This window comes from Penaeus vannamei, chromosome 39, assembly GCF_042767895.1.
Source record: "Penaeus vannamei isolate JL-2024 chromosome 39, ASM4276789v1, whole genome shotgun sequence".
Taxonomy (NCBI): Eukaryota; Metazoa; Arthropoda; class Malacostraca; order Decapoda; family Penaeidae; genus Penaeus; species Penaeus vannamei.
Window position 1 is genome coordinate 1598601 of NC_091587.1, and position 20000 is coordinate 1618600.

Below are 20000 nucleotides of genomic sequence, written 5' to 3' on the forward strand. Positions count from 1 at the left end.
CTTCCTCCTCCTCAGTCTGTCCTTCTCCCCCTCTTCCCCCTCCTCCTCTTCCTCCCTCCCCCTTCCACCTCCCTCCCTCCTCCTCCTCATTCTCCTCCCCCTCATCTTTCTCCCCTTCCCTTCCCCTTCCCCTCCCCCCTCCCACCTTCCTCTCCCCCCTCCTCAAGATAGCACCATTATGCAATCTTCCTCCCGTCCCCCCCTCTCCCCTCTCCTCCTCTTCCTCCCTCCCTCCTCCTCCTCTTCTTCCTCCTCCTCAGTCTGTCTTTTCCCCCTCTCCCCCTCCTCAAGATAGCACCATTATGCAATCTTCCTCCCCGTCCCCCCGCCTCTCCCCTCTTCTCCTCTTCCTCCCTCCCTCTCCTCCTCTTCCTCCCTCCCTCTCCTCCTCTTCCTCCCTCCCTCTCCTCCTCTTCCTCCCTCCCTCTCCTCCTCTTCCTCCCTCCCTCCTCCTCTTCTTCGTCCTCCTCAGTCTGTCCTTCTCCCCTCTTCCCCCTCCTCCTTTTCCTCCCTCCCCCTTCCACCTCCCTCCCTCCTCCTCCTCATTCTCCTCCTCCCCCTCTTTCTCCCCTTCCCCTTCCCCTCCCCCCTCCCACCTTCCTCCTCCCCCTCCTCAAGATAGCGCCATTCTGCAGGTGCCCCTCCGCCTTCCGGCCGGGGCGAGCGGCGGCGGCGACGGCGGCTGGGCGTCCGTCCTGTCAGCCCGAATCGAGGCTCCTGGAACAAGGGCGCAGTCTCCCCGGTAACGAATTTGTTGCAGGAGGGGGGAGGCGGGGCGGGGGGACGAGAGAGGGGAGGGTGCGTGGGGTGAGGGTTGGGTGGGGTGGGGTGAGGGAGGGGGTGGGATGCTTGCTCGATGGCTTCGCTGCGTCTTGCTCTCGTGTTGGTTCGGGGGAAGGGGTGTAGAGTTTTTTTTTTTTGTTTGTTTTTGTTTTTGTCTTCGTTAGCCTTCTTCTTCTTCTTTATCTGTTTTTTCGTTCTTATTCTGAGCCTTCTCTTCATCTTCATCATCGATATCGTCATTATCGTTATCATAATCATCACCATTATCATCATCATTATTGTCATCATTATTGTCATTATCGTCATTATCGTCGTCGTCACCATCATCATCATCATCATCATCATCATCGTTATCGTCACCATCATCATCGTTATCGTCACCATCATCATCATCATCATCATCACCATCAACATCCTTCTCCTCCTCCTCCGCTCCCTCCCCCTGTGATTACCATAATGGCCATATCTCGCCCCACATTTTCCCTCCGCTTCTTGGGCCACATTTCCGTCGCCTGGCAATGCCGTCGCGCGGTGGCCTCAGGAGCAGATGTAATCGTGGGGGGGGCGGGGGTTCGGTTCAGGGGGTTTGGGGGTTCGGTTCAGGGGTTTTGGGCTACTCTTTGGCCAGCCTCTCCGTGTCCGAGCCGCTGTCAGGAGGTCACGCGAACGGCCAAGATGTATAGTTCTTGTTGCGAAACTGTTGGTGTCCTCGGCTGTCACGCCCATGATGAACGGGCGAGGGTGGGGGAGGGGGGGAGGCGGTTATGTTGCGCCAGTGGTGTTCCTCTCGGTGTTTCCTGCCACGTGGGCGGGTGGGGCGAGGGGGGGAGGGGGTTATGTTGCGCCACTAGTGTTCCTCTCGGTGTTTCCTGCCACGTGGGCGGGTGGGGGGAGGGGGGGAGAGGGTTATGTTGCGCCATTAGTGTTCCTCTCGGTGTTTCCTGCCACGTGGGCGGGTGGTGGGCGGTTCGCGTCGTGGTGGAGGATGCAAAACAATGGGCTGGAGGTCTCGAAGCGAGAATCGCGGGCCGTCAGAGAAGAGATGGTCGTCGTTAGCGAATCCTGTCCGGAGAAACACGCAAAGTTCTGGAGGGGAAAGGAGTGTATTCAGTCTAAGACCTGACTGTTTATTTTTGATCGAGTTATAGACCTGTTTATTTTTGATCGAGTTATAGACCTGTATATTTTTGATGGAGCTATTGTTGTTTTTTTCATGATTTTTCCATTCACTTTTCCCACCTCCTCCTTCCTTCGTCAGTTCTCCCAGATTTATAGCTCCCATTTGCCTCTCCCCCCTCCTCCCGTGCGCCTCCCACAGACGTTTTCAGCAGCCACCCGGAGGCGACAGCTGATGGCGCACGCAGCCCTCCTGAAGGCAACTCGCCCACCCTCCCACCACTCGCCCACCCTCCTTCCACTCTCGCCCACCCTCCCTCCACTCTCGCCCACCCTCCCACTACTCGCCCACCCTCCTTCCACTCTCGCCCACCCTCCTACCACTCGCCCATCCTCCCTCCACTCTCGCCCACCCTCCCTCCACTCGCCCACCCTTCCTCCACTCGCACTCGTTATCCGATTTTCCTTCCCACGCTTACTTTCCCGCAGACGCCGATGTTCGTGCGTGTGTGTCAACAAAGGGGATTTTTCTTCCGGGCTGGAGGGTGGCATTGAAGGAAGGTGGTATTGAGAGGAAGGAAGGTGGGAGAAGGGGGAGAGCGGAGGTGAGGGAGAAGAGGACAGCGGAGAGAGGAAAAGGGAAGGGAGATGGAGAGGGAAAGGGAAGGGAGATGGAGAGGGAAAGGGAAGGGAGATGGAGAGGGAAAGGGAAGGGAGATGGAGAGGGAAAGGGAAGGGAGAAGGGGGTGGGTGAAGAGAGAGGGATATTGGGAAGAGAGTAGGTGAGTGAGTGAGTTGAGAATTGAGAGGGGCAACCTCATACGTCGCGAATTCTAATTATTATTATTAGCTGGAGAGGACCGCATAGGAGAGGCCTATATAGACAGATGGGGAAAATCGCTAATCCCTAATTATTATTATTAACTGGAGAGGACCGCATAGGAGAGGCCTATATAGACAGATGAGAAAAATGAGGATCGATCCTTTTCTGGAAGTTCAGGGGCGAGGAAGTGACGTCTGCGGAACGAGAGGGCGGGGGAGCTTCGTGTCTGTGTTGTAAAGCGAGATGAGGTCGTCTCGAGGTCGTCCCCCCCCTCTCCTTCCTCTCTCTTTTCCCTCTTCTTCCCCCGTCCTTATCCCCTCTTTCTCCTTTCTCCGTATTTTCCCGTCTTCGTTGTTGTTCTTTTCGTTCATATTATTGTTCCCTCTTTGCTTCATTCTCTCTCTTCCCCCTCTTTCTCCTTTCTATCCCCTCTTTACTTCATTTTCTCCTTTCTCCCTCCGCCTTTTCTGTCCCAAGTTCCTTACCCATTTTTTCCCCTTCTCCCCCTTCTTTCCTTCCCTTCGAACTTACTCTTCTGTCTTTCTTCTTCCTTCCCCTCCTCCATTCCCTCTTTTCCTCGCTTACTCCTGTTTCCCCCTCCTTCCCTTCCCTACTTTCTCTTTTCTCTTCCTCCTTCCCCCTTCCTTCGCTTCCCCACTTTCTCTTTCTTACTTCTTCCGCCCTGTCGTCTCTTCCCCACTCCCTCCCTTCATCCTTACCCCTTCCCCCTTTACCTTGCTTCCCCACTGCGTTCTCTTTCGTCCTCCTTCCCCCCTTCCTCATTTCCTCCTTTCTTCTCCTTCCCCTTTCCCCCTCCTCTCTTCCTTCCTCTTTCCCCCTCCCCTCCCTCTTCCTCATTTCTTTCTCTTCCTTTTTCCTCCCTCCTCACCCCTTCTTCATTTCTTTCTCTTTCTTCCTCCTTCCCACTCCCCCTCCCTCTTCCTTCCTCCTCCTCCTCCTCCTCCCCCCCCCCCGCTCCTCACTTTTCCCTCCCCCTTCCCCACTCCTTTCTCTTCCTCCCCCCCTCCCCCCCACCTCCCTCGTCCTCCTCCCTGACTTTGATGATCTGCAGATTGTTCTGGCATTACCATATTTCCCATCCGAGACGGGCGTGCGGAGGGGCTTTGATGCTGCCAGCGGCTCATATATATATATCTCGACGAGGGGCGGGCGTGGGCGTGGGGGAGGTGGTGGGGGAGGGGATGGAACGAGGGGTGGGGGAGGGAGTGGAGGTAGTAGGGGTGGAGGTGGTGGGACGACGGGTGGGGGAGGGAGTGGAGGTAGTGGGGGTGGGGGAGGTGTAGGGGGTGGGGGAGGGAGTGGAGGTAGTGGGGGTGGTGGTGTAGGGGCTGGAACGAGGGGTGGGGGAGGGGGTGAAGGTAGTGGGGGTGGGGTGGAGGTGGTGGGGCGAGGGAGTGGAGGTAGTGGGGGTGGGGGTGGAGGGGCTGGATGGGGTGGAGGGGGTTGGAGGAAATTTGTGGCGAGGATTCCTGGGATGACGAACCTGCCGAGGAGCCCCCTTTAAGGAGGCCGGGCCGCTCGCGTGCTTCGCTGTGTGTGTGTGTGTGTGTGTCTGTCTGTGTGTGTGTGTGTGTGTGTAGGGGGTGTTTGTGTGATGGGGAGGGGCTGTGTATATGAGTGTGTATGAATGGGGTTTGTAGGGTAGGGGGTATTGTGTATGGCAGTGTGTGTGTGTATATATATATTGCATGTGTGTGTGTGTTTGTTTGTGTATGATAGCACAGACAGACAGACACAGACAGTCTATGGTGCTTATCTACGTCCCAACTCCTGCTTGTGTCATTTTCCCCTTCTCTCGGCCTACCCCCCCCCCTCCCCTCGTGTCCGGATCAGCCCATCCCATAGGACTCCAGCCCCCACCCCTTCCCCCTCCCCTTCCCCTCCCCCTCGTGTCCGGATCAGCCCATCCCATTGGCCCCCACCCCCCACCCCTTCCCCCTCCCCTTCCCCTCCCCCTCGTGTCCGGATCAGCCCATCCCATAGGACTCCATCCTGGCGTTCACCGACAGACTCCGACGGGGCGAGGACAGGAGGAGGAGGAGGAGAAGGAGAAGGAGAAGGAGAAGGAGAAGGAGAAGGAGAAGGAGAAGGAGAAGGAGAAGGAGAAGGAGAAGGAGAAGGAGGAGGAGAAGGAGGAGGAGAAGGAGGAGGAGAAGGAGGAGGAGAAGGAGGAGGAGGAGGAGAAGGAGAAGGAGAAGGAGAAGGAGAAGGAGAAGGAGGAGGAGGAGGAGGGGGAGGAGGAGGAGGAGGAGAAGGAGAAGGAGGAGAAGAAGGAGGAGGTAGAGGAGGAGGAGGAGGAGGAGGAGGAGGAGGAGGAGGAGAAGAAGAAGAAGAAGAAGAAGAAGAAGAAGAAGAAGAAGAAGAAGAAGAAGAAGAAGAAGAAGAAGAAGAAGAAGAAGAAGAAGAAGAAGAAGAAAAAAAAAAAAAAAAAAAAAAAAAAAAAGAAGGAGGAGGAGGAGGAGGAAGAGAAGGAGAAGGAGAAGGAGAAGGAGAAGGAGAAGGAGAAGGAGAAGGAGAAGGAGAAGGAGAAGGAGAAGGAGAAGGAGGAGGAGGAGGAGGCGAGGCGAGGGAGGAGGAGGAGGAGGAGGGAAAGGGAGACGAAATACAATTCAGATTGCAGACGAAATTCGGTTTGGGGAAGAATCCGGGAGGAAAATGACAGCGGGATAGCCTACTGTGTCGTTATTTTCTTGTTGTTGTTGCTGTTGTTATTATTGTTGTTGTTGTTGCTGATAATGTTGTTGTTGTTGTTGCGGTTGCTGCTAATTATGTTTTAATACACTGCGGCAGTTCAAAGATATGGGATCGGAGGAATAGAGAAAAGAAATGTTACGACAGGTATAGAGATGAATGCAGAAGTAGATCAATAGAAAAAATGTAGCGTGAAGCGTGCTCCAAATAAGGGCAAAACCCTAGAAAAAAGGAAAGCGAAAATCACCAAGCGAGAGCGAATGAAGGCGAAAGGAAACCCCATAAAGGAGAAAAAACTAAAATGATAAAATAAAATAGAAAAAAAACTATAAAAAAGGAAATAATAGAATAAGATAGAAAAATAAAATAGAAAAAACCCTAGAAAAAAGGAAAAGCGAAAATCATCAAGCGAGAGCGAATGAAGGCGAAAGGAAACCCCATAAAGGAGCGGGGTTTTCGCCGGCCATCGGCGGCGTCGACGCAGCCGGCCGCCCGCAGCCCCCCGTGCGTGTGCTCGCGCGGCTCTCCCGTGAGCTTCCTCCGCACGCAAATCCTCGGGGGCGTGACCGCGCGGTCGTTCGGGAATGGCGCTGGCGAGGTCGCTCAAGGCCGTCTCGAGGCCGGCCGGGGCGTGACCGCGGGGGATAAAGATCCGCAGCGCCGCGAGGAAGTGTTTACGCGTTCGGCCTGATTGCGCCCCCCCGCGGCCGCTCGTGTCATCATCGGACTAGCCGGGCCCGCAACACGGCGTTCGCGGCGCAAATTCGCGGCGGGACAAATCGCCCTCGTGTTTTACGATCGCAAACCACACGTTCGCCGGTGCGTCGTCGCCCTGATGGCTTGATTTCGCCGCGGGGACGCCCTCCCCGGCGGCAGGTATGCGCGCCTGTGTGTGTGTGTGTGTGTGTGTGTGTGTGTGTGTGTGTGTGTGTGTGTGTGTGTGTGTGTGTGTGTGTGTGTGTGTGTGTGTGTGTGTGTGTGTGTGTGTGTGTGTGTGTGTGTGTGTGTGTGTGTGTGTGCGCGCGTGCATATATTCACATACATACATTCATATATAGTCTCCAAAAGAACATATATGTCTGAAATAAAGGAAAGAAGAGGGAGGGGGGAGGGGGAAAGTAGGGGGGTGAACGACGCCAAAGAAGGGAATGGAGGTACGAAGTGAAAAAGGGAAAAGGGAGAATTTAAGGGAGGGGTAGATGTGTGTCAGAAAAGAGGGTGGAATAGAGATGGAAAAGTGAAATAGAGAGACAGACAGATAGACAGACAGATAGACAGAGAGAGAGGGAAAGGGGGGGGTCACGTTTCTCTCATTATGACTGTCGTGTCACTGGAGCTCCATTTCCTCTTTTATTTGTAGTAGACTGCATTAGTCTCAGCCGATTATCTTGACACTTTATTTTTGCACATGCTTAACAAATCATTTTTTTGGAAGTAACCTTATCAAAGTGCCTGGTCTTATCATTAGTTTATAAAAAAAGGTATATTGCGCATTATGTCTAATAGATCGATCAGGGAATCACGCCCCATCTTCCCTTTTCTTTATACCGGATATTTCGTAGAGGCAGCAGTGAATTCTGAAGCTCCCGACAGCGTGCGTGTAATGGCCGTGTAATGGCGACCCATGGCGAGGCGTAAGGAGCAGTGTCGAAATAAATACCGATTTCGACTCCAAGCTAAGGTCAGATTAGTCTTCTCTGTCCTGGGATCCAAAGAGACAGACAGTCTCGCTCAAGTCAGGTCAGCTGACGAATCAAAAGCCTTAGCTGGTTAGATTTCTGGCGTGGCTGTCTTGGGATCTTAGCTGTCTGAGGATCCCTTGACAGAGGAGACTAGTGTGACCCTTGCTTGACCTGGCTTCGGTGAGGTTGGCTAGGGATCTCCGGACAGAGAAGTCTAGTTTGACCCTAGCTTGACCTGGCTTCGGTGAGGTTGGCTAGGGATCTCCGGATAGAGAAGTCTAGTTTGACCCTAGCTTGACCTGGCTTCGGCGAGGCTGTCTAGGGATCCCAGAATAGAGAAGACTAGCGTGACCCCAGCTTGACCTGGCTTCGACGAGGCTGTCTAGGGATCTCCGGACAGAGAAGTCTAGTTTGACCCTAGCTTGACCTGGCTTCGGCGAGGATGTCTAAGGATCCCAGGACAGAGGAGACTAGTGTGACCCCAGCTTGACCTGGCTTCGACGAGGCTGTCTAAGGATCCCAGGACAGAGGAGACTAGTGTGACCCCAGCTTGACCTGGCTTCGGCGAGGTTGGCTAGGGATCTCCGGATAGAGAAGTCTAGTTTGACCCTAGCTTGACCTGGCTTCGGCGAGGTTGTCTAGGGATCTCCGGACAGAGAAGTCTAGTGTGACTCTAGCTTGACCTGGCTGTCTAAGGATCCCAGGACAGAGGAGACTAGCGTGACCCTAGCTCAAGGAATCCTAGAAGGAAGTTCAGTCGGTCCTGGAGTGGGGAGCGCTGGCTGGTGCTTCTGCGAGGCGGGGGTAGGCCGGGGGGGTGGGGGCTATTGATCATTTGCGTGCATCGAGCATCACGCCGGCCCTTGTGGGCTAATTATGCGTGTCATTCCCACGCCGCTAATTTGGCTGGTCGAACCGCTGCCTCGGCCTCGAGCTCCTACGCAGGCAGAGGGAATGGTTTAGCTTGGAGGGTCATTGGGTGCTGCGGGGTGTGTGGGATGTCTTCTCTCTTTCTCTCTTTCTCTTTCTCTTTCTCTTTCTCTTTCTCTTTCTCTGTCTCTGTCTCTGTCTCTTTCTCTTTCTCTTTCTCTCTCTTTCTCTCTCTCTCTCCCTCCCTCCCTCTCCCTCTCCCTCTCCCTCTCCCTCTCCCTCTCTCTCTCTCTCTCTCTCTCTCTCTCTCTCTCTCTCTCTCTCTCTCTCTCTCTCTCTCGCTCTCTCTCTCTCTCTCCCTCCCTCCCTCCCTCCCTCTCTCTCTATTTATCTTTCTCTCCCTCTCCCTCTCTCTATCTCTCTCTCTCTCTCTCTCTCTCTCTCTCTCTCTCTCTCTCTCTCTCTCTCTCTCTCTCTCTCTCTCTCTCTCTCTCTCTCTCTCTCTCTCTCTCTCTCTCTCTCTCTCTCTCTCTCTCTCTCTCTCTCCCTCTCTACCTCTCTACCTCTCTCCCTCCCTTCCCCTCCTTCTCCCCTTCCTCCTTCTCCCCTTCTTCCTTTCTCCCTCCTACTCCTTCTCTCGCTCTTCTGCCCCTTCTCCTTGTCCCTCCCTCCCTCGTCTTTTCCCCTCCCCTCTCTCCTTATGCCTCTCCTCCTTCCATCCCTCGTCTTTCCCCCTCCTTCCCTCCTCCCTCCCCTTCCCCTTCCCCATTTTTCCTCTCTTCCTCCTCCCTCTCCACTCTTTTGCTGTATATTTCGTCTTTCTCTCTTTCCTTCTTCCCACCTCCCCCTTGCTCTCCCTTTCTTCTTTTTCTCTCCGTCACCTCCCACTCTCCTCCTGTCCTTCCCATTCCCTTCGCTCTTCTATCCTTCATCCTTTCCCATCCCCTTCGCTCCTCTCTCCTCCATTCTTTCCCATTCCCTTCGCTCCTCTTTCCTCCTGTCCTTACCATCCCCTTCGCCCCTCTTTCCTCCATTCTTCCCCATTCCCTCCATTCCTTTCTCCTCCATTCTTCCCCATTCCCTCCTCTCTCCTCCTTTTCTTCCCATTCCCTCCATTCCTCTCTCCTCTCCTTCTCCCCGGGACCAAAGAGCGCCGCCCAGAACAAGAGGTTTTCCAATTCCTCGTTATTATTTTCCCGCGAGTGACACATGCGGACGTGCCCCTTCAAGGAGGCAGGCGAGGAGGCTGACAGGATGACAGCCTTTCTCCTCGGCGGTGTCTGGAAATACCTCGCGTTCCCTCTCTCTCTCTCTTTCTGTTTCTGTTTCTGTCTCTTTCTTTGTCTTTGTCTTTCTTTAATTCTTTCTTTCTTTCTTTCTTTCTTTCTTTCTTTCTTTCTTTCTCTCTGTCCTTCTCTCTCTCTCTCTCTCTCTCTCTCTCTCTCTCTCTCTCTCTCTCTCTCTCTCTCTCTCTCTCTCTCTCTCTCTCTCTCTCTCTCTCTCTCTCAGTAGATCCCACCCAGACACCCTTCCAGTTAGTCCCCAGCAGAGCCCAACTCACGCCTGCAGTCATCCGAGTCAGCCCCCTGTAGAGTCTAACGAGTCCCCCCCGTCCTCGAGTCCGGAGAGACTTCCACCAATACCCACCTCTAGATCCCACCCAGAGACTCCTCCATTCCTCACAGACACCCCTCCGATCCTCCCAGACCTCCCGGGCACTCCTCAGTACTCCTAGACACCCCTCCGGTCCTATCAGAACCCCGTAGTCCGGCCAAACGCCCCTCCTGTCCTCCCAGACACCCTTCCAGTCCTCCGAGACGCCCCTCCTGTCCTGTCCTCCCAGACGCCCCTCCTGTCCTCCCAGACACCTTTCCAGTCCTCCGAGACGCCCCTTCTGTCCTCCCGTAGCCAGCCTAATCACCCCTCCTGTCCTCCCAGAACCACGTATTCCGCCCAGACACCCCTCCTGTCCTCCCAGACACCCCCCCTGTCCTCTCAGAACCCCGTAGCCCGCCCAAACGCCCCTCCAATACTCCTAGACACCCCTCCTGTCCTCCCGTAGCCCGCCCAATCACCCCTTCTGTCCTCCCAGACGGCCCTCCTGTCCTCCCAGACACCCCTCCTGTCCTCCCAGACACTCCTCTAGGCCTCCCAGAACCCCGCAGCCCGCCCAGACACCCCTCCAGCCCCTGACCTCGAAGACACCCCTCCTGTCCTCTCAGAACCCCGTAGCCAGGCCAAACGCCCCTCCATTACTCCTAGACGCCCCTCCTGTCCTCCCAGACGCCCCTCCTGTCCTCCCAGACGCCCCTCCTGTCCTCCCAAACGCCCCTCCAGCCCCTGGCCTCGAAGACACCCCTCCTGTCCTCCCGCAGCCCGCCCAGACGCCCCTCCAGCCCCAGGCCTCGAGGACACCTCCGCCCCCGCCCTCCAAGACAACGTTATTACTCAGCGGGGCCAACATTTACATATATAGGAGGCGGCGCGGGGATGTGACGCCGCTCTCTCGCCTCGCCCGCCGCTCTCTCCTTCGGCCGCTCTCGTTTTTTGTCGGATTCGGGGCTTCCGAAGTTTTATTTGGGGGGGATTATTGTTGTCGTTTTTGTTGTCTGTTTGTGTTTAGTACATTGGTGTTGTTGTTTTTTGTTGTTGTTGATGTTATTTTTATTAGTCTTATTGTTGCTGTTATGATGTGTTATTTATGACAGCTTGACAGATATTGTTATTTTTTTTATCGTCAATATCATTATTATCTTCATTATAAGCAGCATTGACATTAGGATTCACACCGCATTCATTCATTAGTTTTTTTTCCCATACGGTTTTATTTTATTTTATTTATTGATTGATTGATTTATTTATTTTATTCATATTCTTTCCTTGTTTTGTCTTCGTTCCGCCATGAGCAGCAGTGCGGCGGCGAGGGAAACGAATCGAAGAAAATGGGACAGACGTGTAATTCTCTCGTTTTCTTCGGTCCGATCGAAGGGGAGATATTTTTATTTTGGGAAGATCAGGAAGAGAACAAGGTGGGAGTGATGTGGGAATGCGAGTATGCTCTTTTCTTTCTCTCTCTCTTTCTTTTTCTTTCTTTCTCTCGCTTTCTCTCTCTCTCTCTCTCTCTCTCTCTCTCTCTGTCTGTCTATGTTTATATATATATATATATATATATATATATATATATATATATATATATATATATATATATATATATATATATATACCATAATGAATGCCCTGCTTGTTTCTCATTTGCTTCAGGGTTGGCATCGAAACAGGAGCCACAGCAAGCCATCAATTTTTATGGGTCAGACTGGTGACAGTCATGCGTATTTATGAGCCAGGCAGGAGGCAGTCATCAGCGAGAGTGACAGGCAGGAGGAAAGCGAGTGTGGGGGGAAGGGGGGGGGAGGGCAACAGAGGCGCAGAAGGAAATCTGAAAATCTGCCTGTGTTTATCTCGTCGATTAGGATTTTGTGAGTTTCTTCTCTCGGTATTCTATTTATATATTCCCGCATTATCGCTTGTTTCCCTTTTATCGCGAGCTCTTATTCGGGGTCGGATAAAGGAGGAGGGTCGCGGAGGCCAGGTCTTAAGTCTTAGGTCGTAGGTCACTGGTCGTAGGTCGCAGGTCGTAGATAATAAGTCGCAGGTTGTAGGTAACAGGTCGTAGGTAGCAGGTAACAGGTTGTAGGTTGCAGGTCGTAGGTCGTAGGCAAGAAGTCGCAGGTCGTAGGTAACAGGTCGTAGGTCGTAGCTAACAAGTCGCAGGTTGTAGGTAACAAGTCACATGTCGTAGGTCGCAGGTAACAGGTCGTATTTAACAGGTCGCAGGTCGTAGGTCACTGGTCACTGGTCGCAGGAGACAGAAGGGCTGCGTCGGCCGGCACGTAATTAGCGGGCGAGGCTTCGTGGGCCGGGAGATTGATGGCGCGCGCGTGGCCGCACGGGATGAATGCTCTGAATAACATGATGAATGGCCAGGGCGAGGCTTTGCTGAAAGGGAGGGGAGGGGGCATGGGGAATGAGGGGGGAGGGGGCATGGGGAATGAGGGGGAGGGGGAGGGGAGAGGAAGGAAGTAAAGGTGGTGGAGTGATGGAGCGACCTCGCGTAGGAGGAGCGCGGGAGGGTTGGAAAGGGAAAAAGGGAAAGAGAAGGCTATAGGAAAGGGGGAATAGGATAAAGATGGCGAGGAGAGATAACAAGGAAAGGGGGAATGGATAAAGATGGCGATGAGAGATGGAAGACCCGTGAAAGATAGCGACGAGAGATAACAGCGAAAGACCCGTGAAAGATAGCGATAGGGACGAAGGGAGAAAAAAAAAAACGGCGACCGGGTTGAGTGAGCGGCCGGGCGGGAGGGAGCTGTGTGAGGGCCCCTTGAGGATGGGGAGAGGGAAGCGGAAGACGGGGGGGAGGGGGGGAGGGGGGGCATGTCGTGAAGGGCGCCCTTCACTCCTCTCCGGCACCGCCCGCGTCCCCGATCGAAATGGAAACACTTGCGTCTTCATCGTTCATTGCAGTGTAAACAGTATGAGGGAGGGAGGGAGGGAGGGCAGGGAGGGGACTTGGTGCGTCGGCGGTTCGAGGATGCTCTCGCCGGTGACTAAGTCCGTTTCTGGAGCGCTCTTGTCGTGGGCTAAAGAGGTGTCTAGAGTGCCTTATCAGTGACTAAATGTCTAGAATGTAACTAAATGTCTAGAATGCCCTTATCAGCAACTAAACCAGATGTCTAGAATGCCCTTATCAGTGACAAAATTAAATGTCTGTATTGCCTTATCAGTAACTAAATGTCTAGAATACCTTTATCAGTAACAATGTCTAGAATGCCCTTATCAGTGACTAAATGTCTAGAATGCCCTTAGCAGTGACTAAATGTCTAGAATGCCCTTATCAGTGACTAAATGTCTAGAATGCCCTTATCAGTAACTAAATAAGATGTCTAGAATGCCCTTATCAGTAACTAAACCGAATGTCTAGAGTGCTCTTATCAGCGACTAGCCAAAAGAGACGTGTTCATCCTATCTATCTTTGTACTTGCTTCATTTTGAAGTTCGTGAAAACTTCATTATTTTACTCTTTCTTTCCTGCTTCCCTCCACCTTCCTTCATAACCCCTCCCCCCCCCAAAAAAAAAAGAAAAAAAAATAGATAAATAGATAAAAAATGAATGAGGAGACAATTACAAAGATCATTATTTTACTCTTTCCTGCTTCCCTTCCTTCACAAACACCCCCCCTCCCCCTCCCCTCCCCCCAAAAAAAGAAATGTAATAATAATGACAAGGCAGTTACAGAGATAATCATAACACTGGCTTAAGCAGGTTCAGCGTTGATAGCGCATTCGGGCCCGGCGCGTCCTAATTATCTTGGTAATTATCTCGGCGGTGTGCGTGCGTGTGGGCGAAGAAAGGCGGGGAAGGACCAATAAATAAATAATGTCACGAGGCGGGATTGATTATCTGATAATCTTCATCGGAAGGACCACGGCGTCGATGGGGATTGCGTAATCGTAATCGCCGGGTGGTGGGTCATGTTGTCCTTCTCTCTCTCTCTTGCAATGGCCGCGGGGACGGGGGGTGCGTGGGGGGTCTTAGGGGGTCTTGGGGAGGGGAGGAGGGGTTGTTGGTGGTTTTCTCTCGCTTTTTTTGTCGCTTGTTTTGTTGCTTGGGGTAGGGGAGGTTTTTTCTTTGGCCGGGTGTCTTTCTTCTGTCGTCTTGCTCTTATTTTGTTTTTGTCGTTTGTTTGTTTGTTTGTTTGTGGAGGTATGGGAGATTTTTGGATCTTGTTTGGCGGTTTTCTCTTATTTTTGGATCAGACTGTTTGTTGTTTTTGTCGTTTGTTTGTATTTTTTGGTTCCTTTTTTTGACGTAAACTTTTTTTTGTGTAGTCTCAAGGAAAGTACATACAGATATCTATGTGTGTACAGCGCTCGTGTGTACGTGTAAGTGACAGCGCTCGTGTGTACGTGTAAGTGACAGCGCTCGTGTGTACGTGTAAGTGCAAGTACGCGCATCTAACCGGCATTACCATTATGCAGTGTACGGCGGAGGGGAGTCATTGACGGATCCCTCGTGCGTGGCGTGAGTTGGACGCGTTAAGGGGTAGATAGTGTGGGAATTAGGGAGTGATTAAGAACGCGTGAGAATGGCAGGGGGGGGGGGTGAGGTGAGGGCGTGAGGGCGGAGTGAGAATGGCAGGGGGTGGTGAGGGCGCGAGGGCGTGAGGGCGGAGTGGGAATGGCAGGGGGGGGTGGTGAGGGCGCGAGGGCGTGAGGGCGGAATGGGAATGGCAGGGGAGGTGAGGGCGCGAGGGCGGGAGGGCGCGAGGGCGGAGTGAGAATGGCAGGGGAGGTGAGGGCGCGAGGGCGGAGGTGTTAGGATGCGAGGAGAGGCAGGGAGGGACGGCGCGAGGGCGTGAGGGCGTGAGGGCGGAGTGAGAATGGCAGGGGGTGAGGGCGCGAGGGCGGAGGTGTTAGGATGCTAGGAGAGGCAGGGAGCGACGGCGCGAGGGAGGGAAGGAGGGGGGGAGGTGGATGGGCGGGGTGGAGGAGGGGGCGTAGCAGTTTGTTTTTTTTCGTTTCGAGGCCTGGACGCGTGTGTTTGGCGTTGATGTCGTTGTTATTATTCTTTTTTTGCCGTTGGTGTTGTTGTTGTTGCCGTTATCATAAGTAGTAATGATAGGGATAAAAACATAATTTTCTTTGGGAATAACAGAGATGGAGGGAAGCGAGAGAGAGGGAGAGAGAAAGAGAAAGGGAAAGGGAAAGAGAAAGAGAAAGAGAAAGGGAAAGGGAAAAAGAAAAAGAGAGAGAAAGGGAAAGAGAGAAAGAGCGAGGAAGAGAGAGAAAGCGAGAGGGAGAGAGGGAGAGATAAAGAAAGAAAGGAGAAAGAAAGAAAGAAAGAAAGAAAGACGAAGTGGCAGGCAGGCAGACAGCCAAACAGGCAAGCAAGCAAGGAAGCACTCAGACACACAGACGCAGCCAGACGGAGGGAATGGAGGATGGAAGGAGAGGAAGGAGATGGAGACGGAGAGGGGGAGGAGGGAGGGCTTAATGAAGCAAAGAGGATAAAGAGGGCGTTCCTTTGATTTGAAGAGAATCGCAATCCGTGATCGAGGTAGTGGAAGAGAAAGAGGGGAGGAGAAGGGAGAGGGAGAAAGAGAGATGGAGAAAGAGGGAGAGAGAGTGGGAGAAAGAGAGAGGGGGAGAGGGAGAGGAAGAGAGAGGGAGAGAGAGAGAGGGAGAGAGAAAGAGAGAGGGAGAGGGAGAAAGAGAGAAAGAGGGAGAGGGAGAAAGAGAGACGGAGAGGAAGAGAAAGGGAGAAAGAGAAAAGGAAAGAGAGAGAGAGAGAGAGAGAGAGAAGCGAATATGTAGTGAATAACAATCTAAAGGGAAGGGGGAGTGATTGAGTGAGGGAGAGAGAGAGAGAGAGAGAGAGAGAGAGAGAGAGAGAGAGAGAGAAAGAAAGAAAGAAAGAAAGAAAGAAAGAAAGAAAGAAAGAAAGAAAGAAAGAAAGAAAGAAAGAAAGAAAGAAGAGAGAGAGAGAGAGAAAGAGAAAGAGAAAGAGAGAGAGAGAGAGAGAGAGAGAGAGAGAGAGAGAGAGAGAGAGAGAGAGAGAGAAAGAAAGAGAGAAAGAAAGAGAGAGAGAGAGAGAGAGAGAGAGACTGAGAAAGAGAGAGAGAGAGAGAGAGAGAGAGAGACTGAGAAAGAGAGAGAGAGAGAGAGAGAGAGAGAGGGAGAGAGACAGAGACAGAGACAGAGACAGACAGAGAGAGAGAGAGGGAGCAGACGGTCATTTGTCAGATCCGAGAGAAATGCAAATTCGTAGGTCCACCTAAGTAGACAATCTATCAATCACTCTCTCTCCCGGACAGACGGATGAGCAGCCAGTCAGTCATCCAGTCGACCGATGGGACCGCCAGGGAGAGGCAAACAGACAGGACCTCATAGCCGGGGAGGAGAGTGCGGACGGGTTTCGAAATAGCGATGGTGAGGGTGAGGGGGCGGGGAGGGTGGGGGGTGGAGGGTGGGGTGGAGGGTGCGTTGAGGATGGGGTGGGGTAGAGGGGAGGGGGTGCGTTGAGATGGGGTGGGGTGGGGTTGAGATGGGTCGGGGTAGAGGGGTGGGGGTCGTTGAGATGGGATGGGGTGTGGGGTGGGTGGGGGGGTTGAGATGGGTCGGGGTGGAGGGGTGGGGGACGTTGAGATGGGTCGGGGAGAAGGGAGGAGGGTGGAGGGTGGAGGGTGGACAGGGGAGGAGAGGGGAGGGGGAGGAGTGGACAGCTGCCGCGAGCCCAACTAATTTGTGTGCCAATCACCGCCTGAAAGATGATGGGGGAACCGCAGCTAATTATTGACGGAAAGAGGGAAGAGGGACGCAGTGGCGGTGATGTCTGGAGGAGGAGGAATAGAGGGAGAGAATTATCAGCAGGAGGTGGAGGTGGCGGTGGAAGGGGAGGTGTAGAATTAGGTGTAGGAATAGGAGGAGGTGGAGGAATAGGAGGAGGTGGAGGAGGAGGAGGAGGAGGAGTAGGTGGAGGAGGAGGAAGAGGAAGAGAAAAGAAAAGAACAGAAAACAAAAAAAGAAAAGAAAAGGAAAAGGAAAAGAAAGAAAAGAAAAGAAGAAGAAGAAGAAGAAGAAGAAGAAGAAGAAGCAGAAGATAAAGAAGAAGAAGAAGAAGAAGAGGAAAAGAAGAAGAAGAGGAGGAGGAAAGAAGAAGAAGGAGGAGGAGGAGGAGGTGATGGTGTTGGATTATTAAATTATAAAAGGAGAAAGGGAGAGGGAATGAGGGGAACAAAGGGGAAGAAGAAAGGGGTAGAAGGAGGAGAAGAAGAATGGAAAGAGAAGAGAGAACCAAGGAGAGGGTTGATAAGGAAGTAGCAACAACTGCCGCAACAGAAGATAAAGTTTTAAGGAGGAAGAAAATAAAACAGGAGATAGGAAGGAATGAAAAAAAAGAATTACAAAGTGGAATCCCCACAAGAGAATAACTCCAAATTCGTAACTGGGAATTGCGGTTAGTCAATGAGATCCGGTGGCGAAAGAGGGCCGAGGGAGAGGGAAGAGAAACGCTCGGTAATCAGCGTGTCCCTTATTTTCCCCTTATCTTTCCCTTTTCCCACGGTAAGACCTGATATTTCCCCTTTTCCCCTTATTGTCCCTTATTTTCCATTATTTCCCCCTTGTCCCTTATTTTCCCCCTTATGGTTCCTTATATCCCCCTTATTGTCCCTTATTTCCCACTTGTCCCTTATTTCCCCTTTATTGTCCCTTATTTCCTCCTTATTGTCCCTTATTTCCTCCTTATTGTCCCTTATTTTCCCCTTATGTCCCCCTTGTCCCTTATTTTCCCCATTTTTTCTTATTTTCCCCTTATTTTTTCCCGGTAGGACCCGATTCTTCCCGTTCGGGCGAGAGTGTGGGGGCTTGTGAGGGGCAGCGGCTGGGCGATCGGGTCAGCGGGGAGCCGGGGGAGGGAGGGCGGTCAGCGAGGGTCAGCCGAGGGGGGCGTTTGTTAGGTCACGGCTGGGGTGGGAGGGGAGGGGGGTGGAAGGGGTGTGGAGGAGAGGAAGGGGAAGGGGTGTTGAAAGGGTGAAGGAATAGGAGGAGGAGGGGAGTTGAAAGAGAGAAGGAATAGGAGGAGGGGGAGTTGGAAGAGAGAAGGAATAGGAGGAGGGGGAGTTGGAAGAGAGAAGGAATAGAAGGAAGGAGGGAGAGATGAAAGAGAGAAGGGATAGAAGGAGGGGGAAAGGGGGTGGGGGGTTCAGGAGTGTCGGGGAAGGGGGAGGGTAGGGGAAATAAGGTCTCCCTCGGCCGCGGGTTCGAGAGAGGGTCAGCGCCGTTTCCATCCCTGTTTTGTGATTTTTCTTTTCGTCTGCGGAGAGATGTTAAGGGTCTAAGGGCGCGAGGAAGCACATCTACGGCGCGAGGGCGTGAGGGGCGAGAGGGGAGTGGCGGGGGAGTGGCGGAGGGGGGGGGCGACGGGAGAAAGAAGGAAGGGTTTTCAGAGGCCGTGGAGCAGCGGAGGGAGGGGCGGAAGGGGCTCCCTCCCCGCGCCTCATTAGCCAGGCCGGCGCGAGGGCGAGGGCGGCGGCGGCTCGGCTCGGCTCGGCGGAGGAAACAGCTGATCCGGCCGAGGGAAGGAGGTTCGAAGGCTCGGCCGAGAGATCCGCGCGTCGCTTACCTCGCCCTCTCCCGCGGATGTTTCCTCCGGTTTGGCCACAGGGTGGAAGGGGGAAAGAGGAGGAGGAGGAGGACGGAGCGTTAATTCCGGCCGCGCCTCTCTCCCGGGAGCGAGGCGGGGCACGAGGGCGAACGCCGGACCAGAAACAATATCATGAGGACAAATTGGCTCGAGGGTGAGGCGAGGCCGGAAGTCACAGAGGGAAAGTGGGGCGCTTCCCCTCGCGCTTCGCTCGCGCCCAAATTGTTTCGCTCTGGCCGGTGCACTTCCCTCTGGTCTTTCCCTCCTCTTCTTCCTCCTTTCCCTCTCTCCTTCCTCCCCTCCCCTCCCTCCCTCCCTCCTCCCCTTCCTCCTTCCTTCCCTCCCTCCCTCCCCTCCCCTCCCTCTCTCCTCCTCCCCTCCCTCCCCTCCCCTCCCTCTCTCCTCCTCCCCTCCCTCCCCCCCCCCCCCCCCCTCCCCCCCCCCTTCCCTCCCCCCCCCCCCCCCCCTCCCCTCCTCCCGTTCCCTCTTCCCTCCTCCTCCTCTCCTCTCCCCTCCCTCCACCCTTCTAAGCACGGCTCTGCTGCTTAGTAAAAAGGAGGAGGGGGGGGGGAGTCTCGGCCCAAGGAAGGGGTGGTGTGTCTTAAGGTGGCTTAGGTGCGGAAGGCAAGGCAGGAGCAGCCACGTCTCGGGGATGAGGAGGAGGGGCTGCTGGTGAGGTCGAGTGGGGAGGAGGGAGGGAGGGAGTAGAAGGAGAGGAGAACAGGAGGATACAGAGAAAAGAGGTGGAGAACGAAGGGGGAAGAAGGGAAAGACGAGGAAGAGGGGCAAGAGGAAGAGAGAAAAAGCAGAATGAGTAGGAAAAAAGGAGAATAGGAGAAGAGGGGACGAGTACGAGTAAGGGAATGACAAGGGTAAGGAGGAAGAGGAGGAAGAAGAAAGGAAAGGAACAGGAAGGTAATGACGGGGATAAGGAGGAAGAGGAGGAAGAAGAAGGGAAAGGAGGAGAAAGGGAATGACGGGGATAAGGAGGAAGAGGAGGAAGAAGAAGGGAAAGGAGGAGAAAGGGAATGACTGGGGATAAGGAGGAAGAAGAAGGGAAGGGAGGAGAAAGGGAATGACGGGGATAAGGAGGAAGAAGGGAAAGGATGAGAAAGGGAATGACAGGGGTAAGGAGGAAGAAGAAGGGAAAGGAGGAGGAGGAGGAGGAAGGGAATGATAGGGATAAGGAGGAAGAAGAAGGGAAGGGAGGAGGAGGGGAGGGAGGGGGTGGTCGATGATAATGGCGGCCAGCGAAGATCTACGGAGCGGCGAGGAAAGGCGTTATCATTGTGTGGGAGATTCCTTCACACCGCCCTTATTAAATTAGCTGGCGGGGGGCGAGGGGGCGGGGGGGGGGGCGTCGCGGTGGTGGAGGTCGCGGGGGAGGTCGAGGTCGAGGGTCAGATACGTGGCCGTGCGGGTGTTAGGTCAAGTTGGGTTGGATGCCACGCCTCTCTCTCTCCACCGGCTCTCTCTCTCTGTCTGTCTGTCTGTCTGTCTCTCTCTCTCTACCTGCCTCTTTCTCTCTCTGTCTGTCTCTTTCTCTTTCTGTCTGTGTCTTTCTCTCTGTCTGTCTGTCTCTCTCTCCCTCATCCCCCCCTCACTCTCTCTCTCTCTCTCTCTCTTTATCTCTCTCTCTCTCTCTCTCTCTCTCTCTCTCTCTCTCTCTCTCTCTCTTTCTTTTCATTAGGTCTTCCTCCTCCTCCTCCTCCTCCTCATCATCATCATCATCATCATCATCATCATCATCATCATCATCATCATCATCATCATCATCATCATCATCATCCCTCCCCCGCCTCTTCCTTTC

At 53.6% G+C, this 20000-nt stretch overlaps 2 protein-coding genes across 3 annotated transcripts in view; both read left to right on the forward strand.

Moving 5' to 3' along the window:
* The window catches only part of LOC113807925 (uncharacterized), a 17993-nt gene extending 6668 nt beyond the window's left edge, over positions 1 to 11325 (forward strand). Inside the window, exons 4-7 of the mRNA XM_070116442.1 lie at positions 7794 to 7920; positions 9743 to 9930; positions 10049 to 10478; positions 11248 to 11325. Of these exons, the coding sequence (XP_069972543.1) occupies positions 7794 to 7920; positions 9743 to 9930; positions 10049 to 10478; positions 11248 to 11325 (823 nt within the window). The remainder of the gene's footprint in view (positions 1 to 7793; positions 7921 to 9742; positions 9931 to 10048; positions 10479 to 11247) is intronic.
* Remo (Remoulade) overlaps positions 1 to 20000 on the forward strand; it is a 247876-nt gene that overhangs the window by 163744 nt on the left and 64132 nt on the right. The gene's annotated exons all lie outside the window — the stretch shown is intronic.